At 35.1% G+C, this 18,233-nt stretch overlaps 1 protein-coding gene across 5 annotated transcripts in view; it reads left to right on the forward strand.

Annotated features, from left to right (window-relative positions):
* L3MBTL4 (L3MBTL histone methyl-lysine binding protein 4) overlaps nucleotides 1-18,233 on the forward strand; it is a 447,733-nt gene that overhangs the window by 73,576 nt on the left and 355,924 nt on the right. For all 5 annotated transcript variants that reach the window (XR_013551279.2, XM_078435404.2, XM_078435406.2 and 2 more), the window contains exons 2-3: nucleotides 9,822-9,902; nucleotides 10,275-10,379. Coding sequence is in view for 4 of the 5 variants with exons in the window: in XM_078435404.2 (XP_078291530.1) it covers nucleotides 10,308-10,379 (72 nt within the window). In the remaining variant the exon portion in view is untranslated. The remainder of the gene's footprint in view (nucleotides 1-9,821; nucleotides 9,903-10,274; nucleotides 10,380-18,233) is intronic.

Raw genomic sequence — 18,233 nt, forward strand, 5'->3', positions numbered from 1 at the left:
CAACACCATTTGTTGAAAAGACTATTTTTTTCCCCTAGCAAATTGTCTTGACACCTTTGTTGAAAATTAAGTAGACATAGATGTATGGGTTTATTTCTAGAATATCGGTCTATTTAATTGATCTGTATGTCTGTCTTTATGCCAGTGCCACACTGTCTTGATTATTGCAACTTGTAAGAAGTTTTGAAACCAGGAAGTACGAGTTCTCCAACTTGCTACTTCTTTCTCATGATTGTTTTGGCTGTTCTGTGTGTGTGTGTGTGTGTGTGTGTGTGTTTCGTTTTGTTTTTTTTGCATTTACATTTGAATTTTAGGCTCCCACCTGGGATTTTGATAGAGATTGCATTGAATCTATGGATTAATTTGGATAATATTGCTACCTTAAAATTAGTAAATCTTCGAATATATGAACAAGGAATATCTTTCCATTTATTTTTTTTCATTTATTTCTTTTTATGGTGTTTTGTAGTTTTCAGTCTGTAAGTCTTGCACTTCTTTATTAAATTTATACTTATTTTATTGATCTTATTGTGAATGCAGTTATTTTAATTTATTCTTGGTTTATTAATTTCATTTGTATATAAATGCAAATAATTTGTATATGAACTGGTTTCATAATTTGCATATGATATGTATTAAGCCTAATAGCTTTTTAGTTGATTGCTTAGGATTTTTTTTTTTTTTTTTTTACATACTAGACCATGTCATTGTAAACAGAGACAGTTTTCATTCTTCCTTTCCTATTGGGTGCTTTTTTTTTCTTTTTCTTGCCTAGTTGCCCTGACTGGAATCTCTAGCACATTGTTAAATAGAAATGAGATATGAGATATTTTTGTCTTGTTTGTGATCTTGGAAGGAAAGCTTTCAGTCTTTCACCACTGAGTGTGATGTCAGGTGTAGGTGTTTGATAAACTCTTTATCAGCTTTAGGAAATTCCTCATATTCCTATCTTGATGAGTGCATTTTTTTAAAACATGAAAGAGTCTAACTTTTGTCAAAAGCTTTTTCTGTGTTTATTGATATGCCTGTGGTTTTTGTCCTTCATTCTCTTAATGTGGTATAATACTGATTTATATCAGTACTGATTTTACAAAAATCAAAAGGATTATAAGAGAATACAGTTGACCCTTGATTTTCTAATATTAAATTAACCTTCCATTACTGGTCATGTTGCGTAATTCTTTTATATGTTGCCGGATTCAGTTTGCTAGTATTCTGTTGAAGACTATTGAATCTGTGTCCATAGGGATATTGGTCTATAGGTTTATTTTCTTGTGTTATCATTGTCTGGTTTTGAAATCGAGGCAGTACTGGTTTGTCTCACAGGATGAGTTGGAAGTAATGCTTCATCTCTTCTTTTTGGAGAAAAGTTTGTAAAGGATTGGTATTATTCTTCAAATATTCAATGTAGATCATCTGGGCATGGGCTTTTCTTTTGGAAAGTCTTAAAATTGCTACTTTTATCTCTTTACTTATAGATGTACTCCGCTTTCTATTTCTTCTTGAGTCGTTTTCAGTAATTTATGTATTTTTAGAAATTTCATGTTATCTAATTTGCACACAGTTTTTGTGGAACAGTTGACCCTTGAACAACATAGGTTTGAAATGCGTGGGTCTACTGTACAAGAATTTTCTTGATAAATACAGTATGGTACTCTTAATGTATTTTCTATTCCTTATGATTTTCTTAACAGCATTTTTTTCTTTAGCTGTGAGAATACAGTATATAATACATGTAACATACAAACTGTGTATTAATCAACTGTTTATGTTATCAGTAAGGCTTTGGTCAACAGTAGGCTATTAGTAGTTAAGTTTTTAAGGAGTCAAAAGTATGAGTAGATTTTTGATTGCACAGGGTGTCAGTGTCCCTAACCCCTATTTTGTTCAAGGGTCAATTGTATTCCCTTAGAATCCTTTTGATTTTTGTAAAGTCAGTACTGATATAACCTCTTTCATTCTGGTTTTAGTAATTTGAATCTTCTCTTTTTTCTTGGTCTGGCTTAAAGTATGTCATGTTTGGTTATCTTGTTGACTATACTTTAAATTGCCAAGGTTTTAAGCTTTTTTCATATCCATATCTTTTAGTTTTACCTACTTGTGTTACTGTTCATCATTTCTTGTTCATTTCTTAGGCCTGTTTTTACTTCATCATTTTGAGTATCCTAAACTGATTTATTTAAAAATATTTATCAATATTTTCCATAATTTAAATTTTATCAGGATGAATTCTTCCCTCCAGTGGCTGATTTTATGGTCTTTCTTAGTATTTGATTTCTTTTTGTGTTTTTGAATTTTGATTTTCAGATGCACTTTGAGTGGGAGGATTTTTTTTTCTCATTCTACACATACCTACTTTCTCCTGGATTTTTAGTGTTTGTGGTTGCCTGTGCCTGGCTCCCTGCAGCCCACTTCCTGGTCAGGAGTAGCATTTGTTCTTCCTGCCTTCTTAGACTCAAAGTTATAGCCCATCCTTCCAGGCATTTGTCTCGGAAGTTCCATTTGGCTCCCATTCACCAATGGTGGAGCCTCCTTCCACCTCTTGGCTTCTGAGGATAAACCTGGCTATAGCACCCATCTTTTATTGACCACTGGCTTCCTAACTTCCTCTGCCTTTCTCTTGCTCTGAAGCCTGATAGCTTTAAGACTTGCCACTCTGTTTCTGATTTGTGGTATGTTGACAGAGAGGGTTATTTGGTGTATATTTTAATGGCTTTGTTCTTGGTTTAGGCCAAAGGAGCATTTCCTCATCTGTAAAGTATGAGTGATAATGGTACATATGTCCTTGGGTTGTCATAAGTATTAATTGAAAGTCTGTATGTAGAGGGGTTGTGGCTATGCCAAGAATATATGAGTACACAGGTAATGTTAACTGCTAATACAATTAAGAGAGGGCAAAAATTCACACAGAAATTGTCAAAATGCACTTAGTTGTAGTTATTTATTAATTTATTCAAACACCAACTACTATGTATTATTATTGACACTGAGTATCAATGGTTACATTTTAGCCTGGTAATATCTTTGAAATAGTGGCAAATCAATACAATAATCAGATATTTGAATTCGATATTTTGGTGCTAAATTCACTTTGAATTCTATGCAGCATCGTAGAAGCAGGTGAAATGTTCTTCCACAGTGCGTTTTCTAATCATTGTTAAACATACTCTCTCTCCTGTGAACATCATATGAATTAACCATTTATGACTCTTATTTTTTGTTATTTTGTGTATATTTTTTATCCATACACTGACCATATGATTTACTGTCTAAACTGAAACATTTTTGGGAGTGGAAGGTGGTAGTGCTAATAATTATACCAGGATGGCATGAGACAGAACTATCCTGGGTTATGAACAATAGGGCTACCTTCATTATCTCCTTTCTGAAATGTCTTAGGAATCATCCTTATATTCTGCAAAGTATCTATGACTGTCTTGATGATAACAGGTGATCAATAAGTATTTTGTGTAAGAATTACCAAATAGCAAGTGGATATAAGCAGGCAGTACATTATTTTTGTTATTTACAGACTTAAAATTTGAAGTATTAAAATTGTTTACATTTTTTATAAATAATAATCTTAATTTGTCTGCTTAATTAGGAGGTCAGTAACACAAGTGTTAGGCAGTATGCAAGATGAAAATTCCACAACAGAGAAGGAAAATCAAACTGATTCAGAGGATTAATTTGAAAATCAGTGCACTATTTCCAGAGTTTCTATCGAAATACAAATCATTTACATTATTATCTGTCCTGCTTTAAAATACTATTTAGAAGTGTCTTTAATTAAAATCACTTAAAAATGTTTTCTATTATAGCTAGTGCTTGGGTATAGTTACAGAGCCAAAGTACCCTGGGGTGCAGTGCCACCTAGTCATTATTCACCTTCATTTCCCCTGGATGATATTTCTTTAATGTGTTTTAGAATATGATGCTATTCTTCCTTGGCTCTAATTTTTCTTTTTTTAATTTCTTCAAAACTCGGGAAGGAGCCACGTGACTGATGTGACATTTGGGGCTTTCTGGGAGTAGGCCATGTATTAGGACAATCAGAATAATCCATGTATTTTGATACTGTGCCAAGGATGTCAGGTTAAGTTTATATCAAAAGAAGTGTTCTATTTTGTTGGTAGAATATATCTTGTGGTTTGACATTTGAAGGGGTTATATAAAACCTTCCTGTCGCCCTTTCTGTGTCATGCTATCTTCTATCTGTCCATCTACCTATCTGCATATCATCCGTCTCCTTTGTGTTGAATTTGATGAAGAATTATATTTAATTCCTTTTTTGTCTGGCAGCAAAATCTTATATGGGCTGTTGGGTATATTTTGTATTTTTGTTTCATTATCTAAAGGAAATCCAATTGTTACTAAATTGTATTTTGAAACTTTTCAGTGGAAAAAAATTCATCTTTTTTCTCTAATACATAATATGAATTCAGGCTTTCTTGTTTTTTTTTTTTTTTTTTTTTTTTTTTAACAAACCAGAGTTATTGATAATTACTAGGGATTAGCAAAACAGATCACTTTGATGGCAGGAGAAAAGCCTTAGTGGCCAGATGATTTCAGTTTGACAAGCCATGGGGTGTTATTAGTTATGAAATGCAAGCTAGCCTTGGCAGTGCTTATGTCTTGTGCAATAATACTTTGCTAAAGGCATCAAGTCTAAGCTGTTCATTTGCATAGATGTTCAGAGTATTACTGGGAGCTAGGCATGATAAATTTTATTTATATCCTACAAAATGAATGTAATATTATTGAATTTATTATGTAAGTGCCTATCTTAAGGACATAAATATCAAATGGCTAGAAGGAAATGGATATGAGCAAAAATTTTTTTTTTAATATATGAAAGAAAAAGAGAAAGGAGTTGTTAAGTTAGAGAACTACACTTATCTAGGCATATAGCACGATAAAAGGGGTGGTGTAGGGATCAAGAACTAATAACACTAACTTAAGGTGTTTGAGGCTTCTCTGTAATTCAGAGATGCACTTAATGCAGTTAAGGGCCCCAAACCCATCCTGAAAGTCCATTGTGATCCAGGTACTATCTAGACAATAGAAAAATAAGGATCAGTAATTTAGAATCTTTGTCATAAGGAAGCTTAGAGCCACATAAGGGGAGACATATCTATAAATAAAAAAAATATATAGTATAAGGTGTTGAAGAATGTGACAAAGATAAGAACAAGACAATGGATTTTAAGTAAGACACACCTGGTCCACTGGGAGCAGGAGGTAGGCAAGGAAGACTTTTTTCAAGAATATGAAGTCTCTTTGAGTTGAGTAATAAAGAATGATTAAGAATTAGAGATTGAAAAAGGAGAGGCAGATAGTAGGGAAGGTGTTCTGAGGTTGAGAGACCAGTAAAAGTATGGGGCTGAGAAGCAGTGTTCCAAACAACTTGGCTGGAGCTTAAGATTGGAGGTAGTCAGAGTTAATAGGAGTAGGAGAAATGAATTCAAGAAATGTTGAGTAGGTTAAAAATGAGCAGAACCTGGTGATGGAGTGTGAGGTGTGATGTAAAGGATGTAAATGATCCTAGGTCTCTGGCTCAGGCAAAGTCAGGGCCACCATTAGCCCAAAAGGAGTCTGGGATCAGAAAAAGATGCATTTTCTGACTGGCCAATGTTCACCCTGGCAGAGGGAATGGCACGTGTGCAGAACCCAGAGTACATTTCAGCTTTCACTTGCCATTGGCTTGGTACTCTTATATGCAGTGTCTAGTTTGAAGAACTGTGAGGGGCAGAGGCGGGCAAACGGGTGATTAATCATATCATTACTGCAAATAGGAAGAGAGAGCAGAACGAGGAGGCAGTGGGAGGGGAAATGATGAACTCAGTTGTGAATATGTTCAGTTGATAGTATCTGGGGTCATTGTTCAGGGGCACATATCAAGGAAGAAGTTGGATGTATGATTCTAAAACACTGGGGACTATAGATGATTTAGGTCTACTAAACTTTTTTTTCCCTGAAGTTTATTTATTTTGAGAGTGACAGAGAGAGCATGAGCTGGGGAGGGGCAGAGAGAGAAGGAGACAGAGAGAATCCCAAGCAGGCTTCATGCTCATTGCAGAGCCCAACATGGGGCTTCATAACCTGAGCCGAAATCAAGAGTCGGATGGATGCTTAACTGACAGAGCCAGGTGCCCCTAAACTTTTTAAAAATTACATGTCAGTTGTAGTTAAAGCTTTTCAAAGAGAATTATAGCTCCAGTGGTACTCATCTAATACTATGGGTAAGTTCTCCAAAATGGTTAACCTGCTTATCAAACACATTCCAAATAATTTTTCAAAGAGTGTCTACTCTTATTTATGTATTCATTTTGTTTTTTTAATTTTTATTTTTGTTGAAGTATGTTTGACATACAATATTTTATTAGTTTCAGGAATACAACATAGAGATTTGACAAATATATACATTATGAAATGGTCACCACAGTAAGTATAGTTATCATCTGTCACCATGCAACATTATTATTAATATTATTGACTATATTTTCCATACTGCACTTTTCATCCCCATGATGTTTTTATTTTATAACTGGAAGTTTTTACCTCTTAACCCCCTTCATCTATTTCACCCATCCTTCTAGCTCTCTCCCTTCTGGAAACTGCCAGTTTTTTCTCTATCTCTATGAATTTATTTGTTCATTTGTTTTATTTTTTAGATTCACATATAAGTGAATCATATACTACTTGTCTTCTTCTATGTGATTTTTTCCCCTTAGCATAGTAACCTCTATGTCCATCCGTATTGTCATGAGTGCCAAGAATTCATTCTTTTTTATGGCTGAGTATTACTCTGTTGTGTACACACACACACACACACACACACACACACACACACACACACATTTATATATATATTTATTTAACATCTTCTTTATCCATTCATCTATTGGTGGACGCCCAGGTTGCTTCTATACCTTGGCTTTTTTTTTTAAATAATGCTTCAATAAACACAGGGGTGCATGTATCCTTTTGAATTATTGTTTTGTTTTTGTTTTTGTTTATGTTTTTCTTTTTCTTTTTCTTTTTTTGGTGAATACCCAGAAATGGAATTACTGAGTTGTATGGTATTTCTATTTTTAATTTTTTGAAGAATTTCCATACTGTTTTCCATAGTGGCTATACCAGTCTACATTCCCACCAGCAGTGCACAAGGATTGTCTTTTCTGTGTATCCTTGCCAACACTTTATTGACTTTTTGATACTATTTTGACAGGTGTGAAGTGATATCTTATTGTGGTTTTGATTTGCATTTTTCTGATGACTAGTGATGTTCAGAATCTTTTCATGTGTCTGTTGACCATCTGGATGTCTCCTTTGGGAAAATGTCTGTTCAAGACCTCTCCCTGTTTTTAATTGGATTATTTGTTTTTTTGGTGTTGAGTTGTATGTGTTCTTTACATATTTTAGATTTTAACCCTTTATTAGATATATCATTTGAAAATAACTTCTCCCATTCAGTGAGTAGCCTTTTTGTTTTGTTGATGGTTTCCTTTGCTGTGCAAGAGTTTGATGTAGTGCTATTTTTTTATTTTTGCTTTTGTTGCCCTTGCATGAGGATACAGATTCGCAAAAATATTGCTAAGGCTGATGTCCAAGAGATTACTGCCTACATTTCCTTTTAGGAATTTTATGGTTTCAGGTCTTACATTTAGGTCTCTAATCTATTTTAAGTTGATTTTTGTGTATGGTGAATGAAAGTGGTCCATTTTCATTCGTTTACATGTAGTTGTCCTCCTTCCCCAGTACAATTTATTGAAGAGACTGTTTTTTCATCATTGTATTATATTCTTGCCTTCTTTGTGACACATTTATTTACTATGTAAGTTTGGGATATTCTGCTCTGTGGATCTATGCATCTATTTTTGTGTCGGTTTCATACTGTTTTGATTACTAAAGCTTTGTAATGTAGTTTGAAATCTGGGATTGTGATACTTCCAGCTTTGTTCTTCTTTCTCAAAATTGCTTTAAGTATTCAGGGTCTTTTGTAATTTTATTTAAATTTTTAATGTTTATTTATTTTGAGACAGACAGTGTGAGGAGGGGCGTGGCAGGGAGAGAGGGAGACACAGAATCCAAAACAGGATCCGGGCTCTGAGCTGTCAGCACAGAGCCCGATGCGGGGCTCAAACTCATGAACTGTGAGATCATGACCTGAGCCCAAGTTGGATGTTCAGCCTACTGAGCCGCTCAGGTGCTCCAGGGTCTGTTGTAGTTTAAAATAAATTTAAGGTTGTTTGTCCTAATACTGTGAAAAATACTATTGGCATTTTGATAGGGATTGAATTGAATCTGTAGATTACTTTGAATAGTATGGACATTTTAACAATCTTAATTTTTTCAGTCCACAAACATGGTATATATTTCCACTTACTTGTTTCATCTTCTTTTTTTTTTTTCATCAATGTCTTATGTTTTTCAGAGTTCAGGTCTTTCAACTCCTTGGTTAGATGTTTTACTAGGTATTTTATTATTTTTGATGCAGTTGTAAATGGGATTGTTTCTATAATTTCTTTCCGTTACTTTGTTCATAGTGTATAGAAATATCTGGGTATTAATTTTGTATCCTGTGACTTTACAGAATTCATTTATTAATTGTAACAGTTTTTTGGTGGAGTCTGTAGGGTATTCTGTACAGTTGTCCCTTGAACAATGTGGGGGTTAGGGGCACCAATCCCAGTGTAGTTGAAAATTTGCATGTAACTTTTGACCCCCCCAAAAAACTTAACTATTAGGTGCCTACTATTGACCAGAAGACTTACTGATAACATAGTCAATTAATCCATGTTTTATATATTACATATATTATATCCTGTGTTTTTATAATAAAGTAAGCCAGAGAAAAGAAAATGTTATTAAGAAAATCATAAAGAAGAAAAATACATTTACAGTACTGTACTTTGTTTATTGCAAAAAATCTGCATATAAGTGAACATGTGCAGTTCAAACCCATGTTGTTTGAGGGCCAACTATATATAGTATCATGTCATCTGCAAATAATGAAAGTTTTACTTCTTCCTTATCAATTTGGGTGCCTTTAATTATTATTTTTTGTCTTATTGCTGCAGCTAGACTTTCTAGTACTATGTTGAATGAAAGTGGTGAGAGTGGACATCCTTGTCTTTTTCCTAGTCTTAGATAAAAATCTTTCAGCTTTTCATTATTGAGTAATCTGGTTTTGTCATGTGTGGCTTTTATTATGTTGAAGTATGTTCTTTCTAAACCAAATTTGTTTGGCGTTTTTATCATAAATGGATGTTGAATTTTGTCAGATGCTTTTCTGCATCTTTGAGATGGTCATATAATTTTTATTCTTCATTTTGTTAATGTGGTGTGTCATGGTGATTGATTTTCAGATATTGAACCATCCTTGCATCCCTGGAATAAATCTCACTTACTTCTGGTGAATGATCCTTTTAATGTATGGTTGAATTAAGTTTGCTAATATTTTTTTGAAGAATTTTTGCATCTGTGTTTATCAGGGATATTGGCCTATAATTTTCTTTTTTGTAGTGCCTTTGTCTGGTTTTTGTATCAGGGTAATTCTGTCCTCATAGCATGAATTTGGAAGAATTCCTTCCTTTTATATTTTTTGGGGATAATTTTGAGAGGGATAGTTATTAACTCTACTTTCCATGTTTAGTAGACTTTACCTGTGAATCCTCAGGTCCTGGACTTTTGTTTGCTGAGAGTTTTTTACTACTGATTTAATTTTGCTACTAATCTACTACTGTAATTGTTAGTGTACTGAAGAGTGGTCATAAAAAATTGGTTTGGTAAACTTTTTTTTATTTTCTCTGTTCCAGATTGCTGTGCTATGCCTTGTATGACAAAAGTCCTCTCACCAAGAATACTTTTGCCTTGACACCTGTGGACGGTCAGACTGTGTGAGTACAGCCTATCTGAATAGGCAGATTGCAGTGAATCCAAATTGGTTAAATCAGCTGAGCAAACAAAACAAAAAAACCAAACCAAAACAAAACAAAGCAAAAATGATGTAATAGGTAAGACCAAAGAAAAGTATCTATTTTCTTTGTGATATAAATTCTAGATGAGGCGGAAAACTCATCTCTTTTCCCGTTAACTTATTATTATAGTAGTGTCTATAAAAGCAACAGTGAAATTTTTATGTCACCTCAGTTTCAGGGTATTTATGGAAACAAATTAGAAGAAGTTTAATGAGAAAATTTTGGGGGGATTGTTTTTGTTATTCTAAAGGGGCAAAACTCCTAAATTTTTTATGTGGCACTATTTTGCAGAAAAACACTTTGCTAAGGAGTGCTAAAGTGGCAATGAAACAGCCCAACAGAAAGAGGAAGCTTAGTATGGATTCCAAAGAGCATTTGAATCAGGATGGATGCTTGGTAAGATGTCAGTTCCTGGGCCCTTCCTTCTAGTTTGTGCTCACTGTGGAAATTCAGTGTGATTGTATAGTTTGTGTAACCACAGCAGAGGTGTTTTCTCAATGGCTAGGAGCTGGTTGCTTCTGGTTGGGTTTATATATAGAGCTATTGAATACAAATGTCATTAAGTCTGATACATTTTAAAGGGTAATCTTCATTTTGAAAGTGAAAGGAGACCTTTTCTTTTTCTTTTTTTTAATCTTAAAAACATTTTAATGCATATTCTTTGAACACATTTATATGTACATATATATTTTAAACATATCATAGTGCATACATGTAAATCAGCTATTGTACTACATATATCTCACACAACAGGGGAATCAAAACAATTCTACCTACTGATATTCTGTGACTGGCCAGTGTTGTCCAAGACTTTATGCTGGTATTTACAAATATGGTGCTATGGTATTTACAAATATTGCTATAATAAGATCATTACTTCTGTGAAAAGTACAAGATTTATCTTCTTGATAAATGTTTTCATACTTAAGATTTTATCAAATAAAATTTCCTTTGATGTTTTTATTTTATTTTTGAGAGAGAGAGTCAGAGCACAAGTGGGGAAAGGACCAAGAGAGAGGGAGACACAGAATATGAAGCAGGCTTCAGGTTCTAAGCTGTTGGCACAGAGCCTAATGTGGGGCTTGAACTCATGGACGGAGAGATCATGACATGAGCTGAAGTTGGATGCTTAACTGACTGAGTGACCCAGATGCCCCTCAAATAAAATTTCTAAAATAATCTCCTTTTATCTTAATACCCCATCAAATATACCACACATAGTTTATGTCTTCTTAGAAGGAGGTATTTCTCCAACTGAAGATAATTATTTGATGAATAGTTTGAAAAAAAATAATCTAAAATATGAAGAAGAAAAAAATATTTCCCCCCCCTTACAAAATCAGTTATCTAATAGTCATTTAAGGAGGAGCTTAAATTTGATGTGGAGACATAGACTAAAAGGTTAAGAGTAGTTATTACTAGATGATTAGAGGTGCCTTTTATATTGTCTTTTCTATTTACTTAGTTTACCGTAAGCATGTGTTACTTTTTGAACTAGAGATAAAGCTATACCTATGTATGTACAGGGAAATTCCAGAAAGAAAATCCATCAAGTATCAGTCCTGGCATGTCTTAGGTTTTTGAGACTTCTGTTTTATAAAGATGAAGGTAATTGATCATTATCAAGTGAGGGATAGAGATGGTGAACTGGAGGGCGTTGTGTTTGTTGGGGTTTTGCAGAGAAACAGAACCAATGGGAGTAGCTGACAGTCCTGTCACACACTCTCTGTTCACAATCTTTGTCCCTACTTGATAATGATGAATTGTATGTATATGTATATGTATATGTATATGTATATGTATATGTATATGTATATGTATATGTATATGTGTATGTGTATGTATATGTGTGTACATGTATATAAAAGATTTATTTAAAAGAAATTTTAAAGAAATTGATTCATACAGTTGTGGGGGCTGACAGGTCTGAAATCTATAGGGCAGGTTTGTAGACTGCAGACTCACAAAAGAATTGATGTTGCAGACTTGAATCTGGAGGCATTCTGCAGGCAAAGTTCCGTCTTCTTCGGAGAGGTCAGTCTTTTATCTTGTAAGACCTTCAACTGATTGGATGAGGCCCACCCACATTATGGAGATTAATCTGCTTTACTCAGAGTCTATTATTTGAATGTTTTTTTTTTGTTTGTTTTTTATTGTTAAGTTAGCTAACATACAAGGTAGTCTTGGCTTTAGGAGTAGATTCCTATGATCCATCACTTACATACAGCACCCAGTGCTCATCCCAACAAGTGCCCTATACCCATTTTCACCACCACTCCACCCCCCCACCCTCATCAAACCTCAGTTTGTTCTCTGTATTTAAGAGTCTCTTATGGTTTGCCTCCTACTCTGTATCTTATTTTTCCTTCCCTTCCTCTATTGTCGTCTTTTAAGACTCTCAAATTCCACATATGAGTGAAATCATATGATATCTGTCTTTCTCTGACTTATTTCGCTTGTCATAATACCCTTCAGTTCCATCCATGTTGCTGAAAATGGCAAGATTTCATTCTTTTCATTGTTGGGTAGTATTCCATTTTGTATGTATGTAAGTATGTATGTATGTATGTATGTATGTATGTATGTATGTGTGTGTGTATACATCTTCTTTATCCACCCATCATGGTGGACATTTGGGCACTTTCCATAATTTGGCTATTGTTGATAGTGCTGCTATAAGCATTGGGGTGTATGTGCCCCTTCGAATCAGCACTCCTGTATCCTTTGGACAAATTCCTAGTACTGAAATTGCTGGGTCATAGGGTCATTCTATTTTTAATTTTTTGAGGAATCTCCACACTGTTTTCTAGAGTGGCTGCATCAGTTTGCATTCCCATGAACACTGCAAGAAGTTTCCCCTTTCTCCACATCCTCACCAACATTTGTTGTTTCCTGAGTTGTTAAGGTTAGCCGCTCTGACCAGTGTGAGGTGGTGTCTCAATGTGGTTTTGATTTGTATTTCCTTGATGGTGAGCGATGTTGAACATCTTTTCATGTGTCTGTTTGTCATCTGGATGTCTTCTTTGGAAAAGTGTCAGGGCACCTGGGTGGCTCAGTCAGTTAAGCGTCTGACTTTGGCATAGGTCATGATCTTGCAGTTTGTAAGTTCGAGCCCTGCTTCAGGCTCCATGCTGACAACTCAGAGCCTGGAGCCTGCTTCGAATTCTGTCTTCCTCTCTCTCTGCTCCTCCCCTACTCATGATCTGTCTCTCTCTCAAAAAGAAACATTAAAAAAAAGAGAGAGAGAAAAACTGTCTATTCATGCCTTCTGCCCACTGGATTTTTTTTTTTTTTGGGGGGGTGTTGAGTTTGGTAAATTCTTTTTAATTTTTTTTTAACGTTTATTTTTGAGACAGAGAGACACAAAGCATGAACGGGGGAGGGTCAGAGAGAGGGAGACACAGAATCTGAAACAGGCTCCAGGCTCTGAGCTGTCAGCACAGAGCCCGACGCGGGGCTCGAACTCACGGACCGCAAGATCATGACCTGAGCCGAAGTCAGCCACTTAACCGACTGAGCCACCCAGGCGCCCCTGAGTTTGGTAAATTCTTTATAGAGTTTTGATACTAACCCTTTACCTGATATGGCATTAGCAAACATCTTCTCTTATTCTGTCAGTTGCCTTTTAGTTTTGTTGATTGTTTCCTTTGCTGTGCAGAAGCTTTTTATCTTGATGAGGTCCCAATAGTTCATTTTTGCTTTTATTTTTCTTGCCTTTGGAGACATGTCAAATAAGAAGTTGATGCGGCCAAGGTCAAAGAGGTTGCTGCCTGTTTTCTCCTGTAGGATTTTGATGGTATCCTGTCTCACATTTAGGTCTTTCATCCATTTCAAATTTATTTTTGTGTAAGGTATAACAAAGTGGTCCAGTTTCATTTTTCTGCATGTTGCTGTCCAGTTTCCCAGCACCATTTGCTAAAGAGATTGTGTTTTTTCCATTGGATACTCTTTCTTGCTTTGGCAAAGATTAGTTGGCTATGTATTTGTGGGTCCATTTCTGGGTTCTCTGTTCTATTCCATTGGTCTGTGTGTCTGTTTTTGTGCCAGTACCATACTGTCTTGATGATTACATGTTTGTAATTCAGGATAAAGTCCAGGATTGTGATGCCTCCAACTTTGTTTTTCTTTTTCAACATTACTTTGTCTATTTGGGGTCTTCTGTGGTTCCATACAAATTTTAGGATTGTTTCTTCTAGCTCTGTGAAGAATGCTGGTGCTATTTTGATTGGGATTGCATTGAATATGTAGATTGCTTTGAGTAGTATTGATATTTTAACAATATTTGTTCTTCTAATCCATGAACATGGAATGTTTTTCCATTATTTTGTGTCTTCTTCAGTTTTTTTCATAAGCATTCTATAGTTTTTAGTGTACAGATCTTTTATCTCTTTGTTTGGGTTTATTCCTAGGTATTTATTTTATAGTTCTTGATGCAATTGTAGATGAAATTGATTCCTTGATATTTATTTCTGTTGCTTCATTATTAGTGTATAGAAATGCAACTGATTTCTGTTCATTGATTTTATATCCTGCAACTTTGCTGAATTCATATATCATTTGTAGCAGTATTTTGGTGGAGTCTTTGGGTTTTCCATGTAGAGTATCATGTCATCTGTGGAAAGTGAAAGTTTGACTTTTTTGCCAATTTGGATGCCTTTTATTTATTTTTGTTGTCTGATTGCTGAGGCTAGGGCTTCCAACACTATGTTAAACAACAGTGGTGAGAGTGGACATCCCTGTTGTGTTCCTAATCTCAGGGGAAAGCTCTCAGTTTTTCCCCATTGAGGATGATATTAGCTGTAGGCTTTTGATATATGGCTTTAATGTGTTTAAGTATATTCCTTCTTTCAGGGCTTTCTTGAGGATTTTTATTAAGGAAGGATGCTATATTTTGTCAAATGCTTTTTCTGTGTCTATTGACAGGATCATATGGTTCTTATCCTTTCTTCTATTAATGTGATGTATCACATTGATTGATTTGCAAATATTGAACCAGCCCTGAAGCCCAGGAATGGATCTCACTTGATCACGGTGAATAATTCTTTTAATATACTGTTAAATTTGGTTTGCTAGTATCTTGTTGAGAGTTTTTGCATGCATGTTCATCAGGGATATTGGCCTGTAATTCTCCTTTGTATTGGGATCTCTGTCTGGTTTGGAAGTCAAGGTAGTGCTGGCTTCATAGAATGAGTCTGGAAGATTTCCATCAATTTCTGTTTTTTGGAACAGATTGAGAAAAATAAGTATTAACCCTGCTTTAAATGTCTGGTAGAATTCCCCTGGGAAGCCATCTGACCAAGGACTTTTGTTGGGAGATTTAAAAAAAAATTTTCTTTAACATTTGATTTTGTAAAAATATTTATTTATTTTTGAAAGAGAGAGACAGAGCGTGAGTGGGGGCAGGGCAGAGAGAGTGGGAGACACAGAACTCATAGAAGGCTCCATGCTCTGCACTGTCAGCACAGAGCCCTTTGTGGGGTTTGAACCCATATACTGTGAGATCATGACCTAAGCCAAAGTTGGATGCTTAATAGACTGAACCACTTAGGTGCCCCTGTTGGAAGATTTGTGATAACTGATTCAGTTTCTTCATTTTCTATGGGTCTGTTCAAAGTTTCTATTTCCTCCCTTTTGAGTTTTGGTAGTATGTGGGTGTTTCCATTATTCCAGATTGTCCAATTTGGTGGCATATGATTTTTCATAGTATTCTCTAATAATTGTTTGTATTTATGTGGTGTTAGTTGTGATCTCTCCTCTTTCATTCATGATTTTATCTATTTGGGTCCTCTGTCTTTTCTTTTTGGGAAGTCTGGCCAGACTTGTTTATTCTTTCAAAAGACCAGCTCTTAGAGTCATTGATCTTTTATACTGGTTTTTTTTTGTATTCTATATTGTTTATTTCTGCTCTAATATTTATTATTTCTCATCATCTGCTGGCTTTGGGCTTTCTTTGCTGCTGCCTTTGTAGTCACTTTAGGTGTGAAGTTAGGTTATGTATTTGGGACCTTTCTTACTTCTTGAGATAGGTCTGAATTGCAATGTATTTTCCTCTTAGGACTCCTTTGCTGCATCCCAAAGGGTTTGGACTGTCATGTCTTCATTTTTCAGTTGCTTCCATATATTTTTAAAATTTCTTCTTTAATTTCCTAAGTTTACTCATTCATTCTTTTGTAGAATGTTCTTTAACCTCCATTTATTTCTGTGCTTTCCAAATTTTTTCTTGTGGTTAGTTCAAGTTTTGCAATCTCAAAATATACATGGTATGATTTCATTCTTTTGTATTTCTGAGGGCTCTTTTGTGACCCAGTATATGATCTATTTTGGAGAATGTTCCATGTGCACTTGGGAAGAATGTGTATTCTGCTGCTTTTGGATGAAAAGTTTTGAATATATCTGTTATGTCCATCTGGTCCAATATGTCATTCAGAGCTGTTGTTTCCTTATTGGTTTTCTGCCTAGATGATCTGTCCATTGCTTTAAGTGGAGTATTCAAGTCTCGTATAATCACAGTATTATCTATACATTTGTGTTTGGGATTAATTGATTTATATATTTGGGTTCTTCACATTGGGGGCATAAACATTTACAATTGTTATCTCTTATTGATGTATAGACCCCTTAATTATGATGACCTTATTCATCTCTTGTTTCAGTGTTTGTTTTAAAATCTAGTTTGTCTAATATAAGTATGGCTGCTTCAGCTCTCTTTTGACATCCAGTAGCATGATAGATCTCCATCCTTACACTTTTAATCGCAGATGTCCTCAGGTCTAAAATGAGTCTCTTGTAGGCAACATATAGATGGATCTTATTTTTTTATCCATTCTGATACCCTGTTTTTTGATTGGTGCATTTAGTCTATTTACATTCAGAGTAATTATTGAAAGATAGGGATTTAGTGGCATTGTGTTATCTGTAGGTTTTGTGCTTGTGGTGATGTCTCTGGTCCTTTGTAGTCTTTGCTGCTTTCCACTCACAGAATCCCCTTTAGGGTTCCCTGCATGGCTGGTCTATTGGTCATGAATTCCTTTAGTTTTGTTTGTCTGGGAAAGCCTTTATCTCTCCTGTTCTTAGTGACAGCTTTGCTGGATAAAGGATTCTTGGCTGCATATGTTTCCTGTTTCAGAACATTAAATATTTCCTGCAACTCCCTTCTGGCCTGTGGACAGATCTGCTACAACCCTTATGTCTACCCTTGTAGGTGCAGGCCTGTTTGTCCCTAACTGCTTTCAGAATTCTCTTTTTATCTTTGTATTTTTACCAGTTTCACTATCATGTCATGGTGTTGACCTGTTTTTATTGGTTTTGAAGGGAGTTCTCTGTGCCTCTTGGACTTGGATATCTGTTTCCTTCCCCAAATTAGGGAAGTTTTTAGCTATAATTTGTTCAAATAAACCTTCTACCCCTTTCTCTCAGTCTTTCTAACTTGGAACTCCTATGATATGGCTATTATTTCATTTCATTGAATCACTTAGGTCGCTAATTCTCCCCTTGTGATCTAGTAATTTCCTTTCCTTCTTTTTCTCATCTGCATCATTTCCATAATTTTATCTTCTACTTCACCTATTTGCTCCTCTGCTTCTTCCATCCTGATTGTCACTGCTGCTAGTTTTTTTGTATCTCATTTACAACATTTCGTAATTCTTTGTGACTATTTCTTAGGTCTTTAATCTCTACAGCAGTAGATTCTCTGCTGTCTCCTATACTTTTTTTTTTCAAGCCCAGCTATTAGTCTTATGACTGTTATTCTAAATTGTTGTTCACATATATTGTTTGGATCTGTTTTGAGCAATTCTCTGGCTGTCATTTCTTTCTGGAATTTTCATTGAGGAGAATTCCTCCATTTCATCATTTTGGTTAGGGTTCTGTCTTTTACATGTTTTAATAGCTTGTTATGTGTCCTGAACCTGTGATACCACCATATTAAAAAGGGGTCATACATTGTCTAGAGCCTGGCACTTCATAAAGTGTTTTTGGAGTGTTTTGCATGTACTCTGTTGTTGCGTATTTGGCTGCTCTATCCCACTGCTGGTAGTGGTGGATTGTTTGGACCTTCTTCCCGGTATGCTTTGATTTGTTCTTTGAAGTAAGCCTGGAAAAAAGGAAAGGGCAGGTGACCTAACTCCATACAAAGAGAAAAATGAAAGGGGCAAAAAAGACCAGGCAGACAATCAAAGAAATATTGAGTAAAAATACCTGATTAAACAAACAACATAACAGAGAAAGAAAGAAAGAAAAAAAGGGATATAG

The sequence above is a fragment of the Panthera onca genome, chromosome D3, assembly GCF_046562875.1.
Source record: "Panthera onca isolate mPanOnc1 chromosome D3, mPanOnc1 haplotype 2, whole genome shotgun sequence".
NCBI classification, from domain to species: domain Eukaryota; kingdom Metazoa; phylum Chordata; class Mammalia; order Carnivora; family Felidae; genus Panthera; species Panthera onca.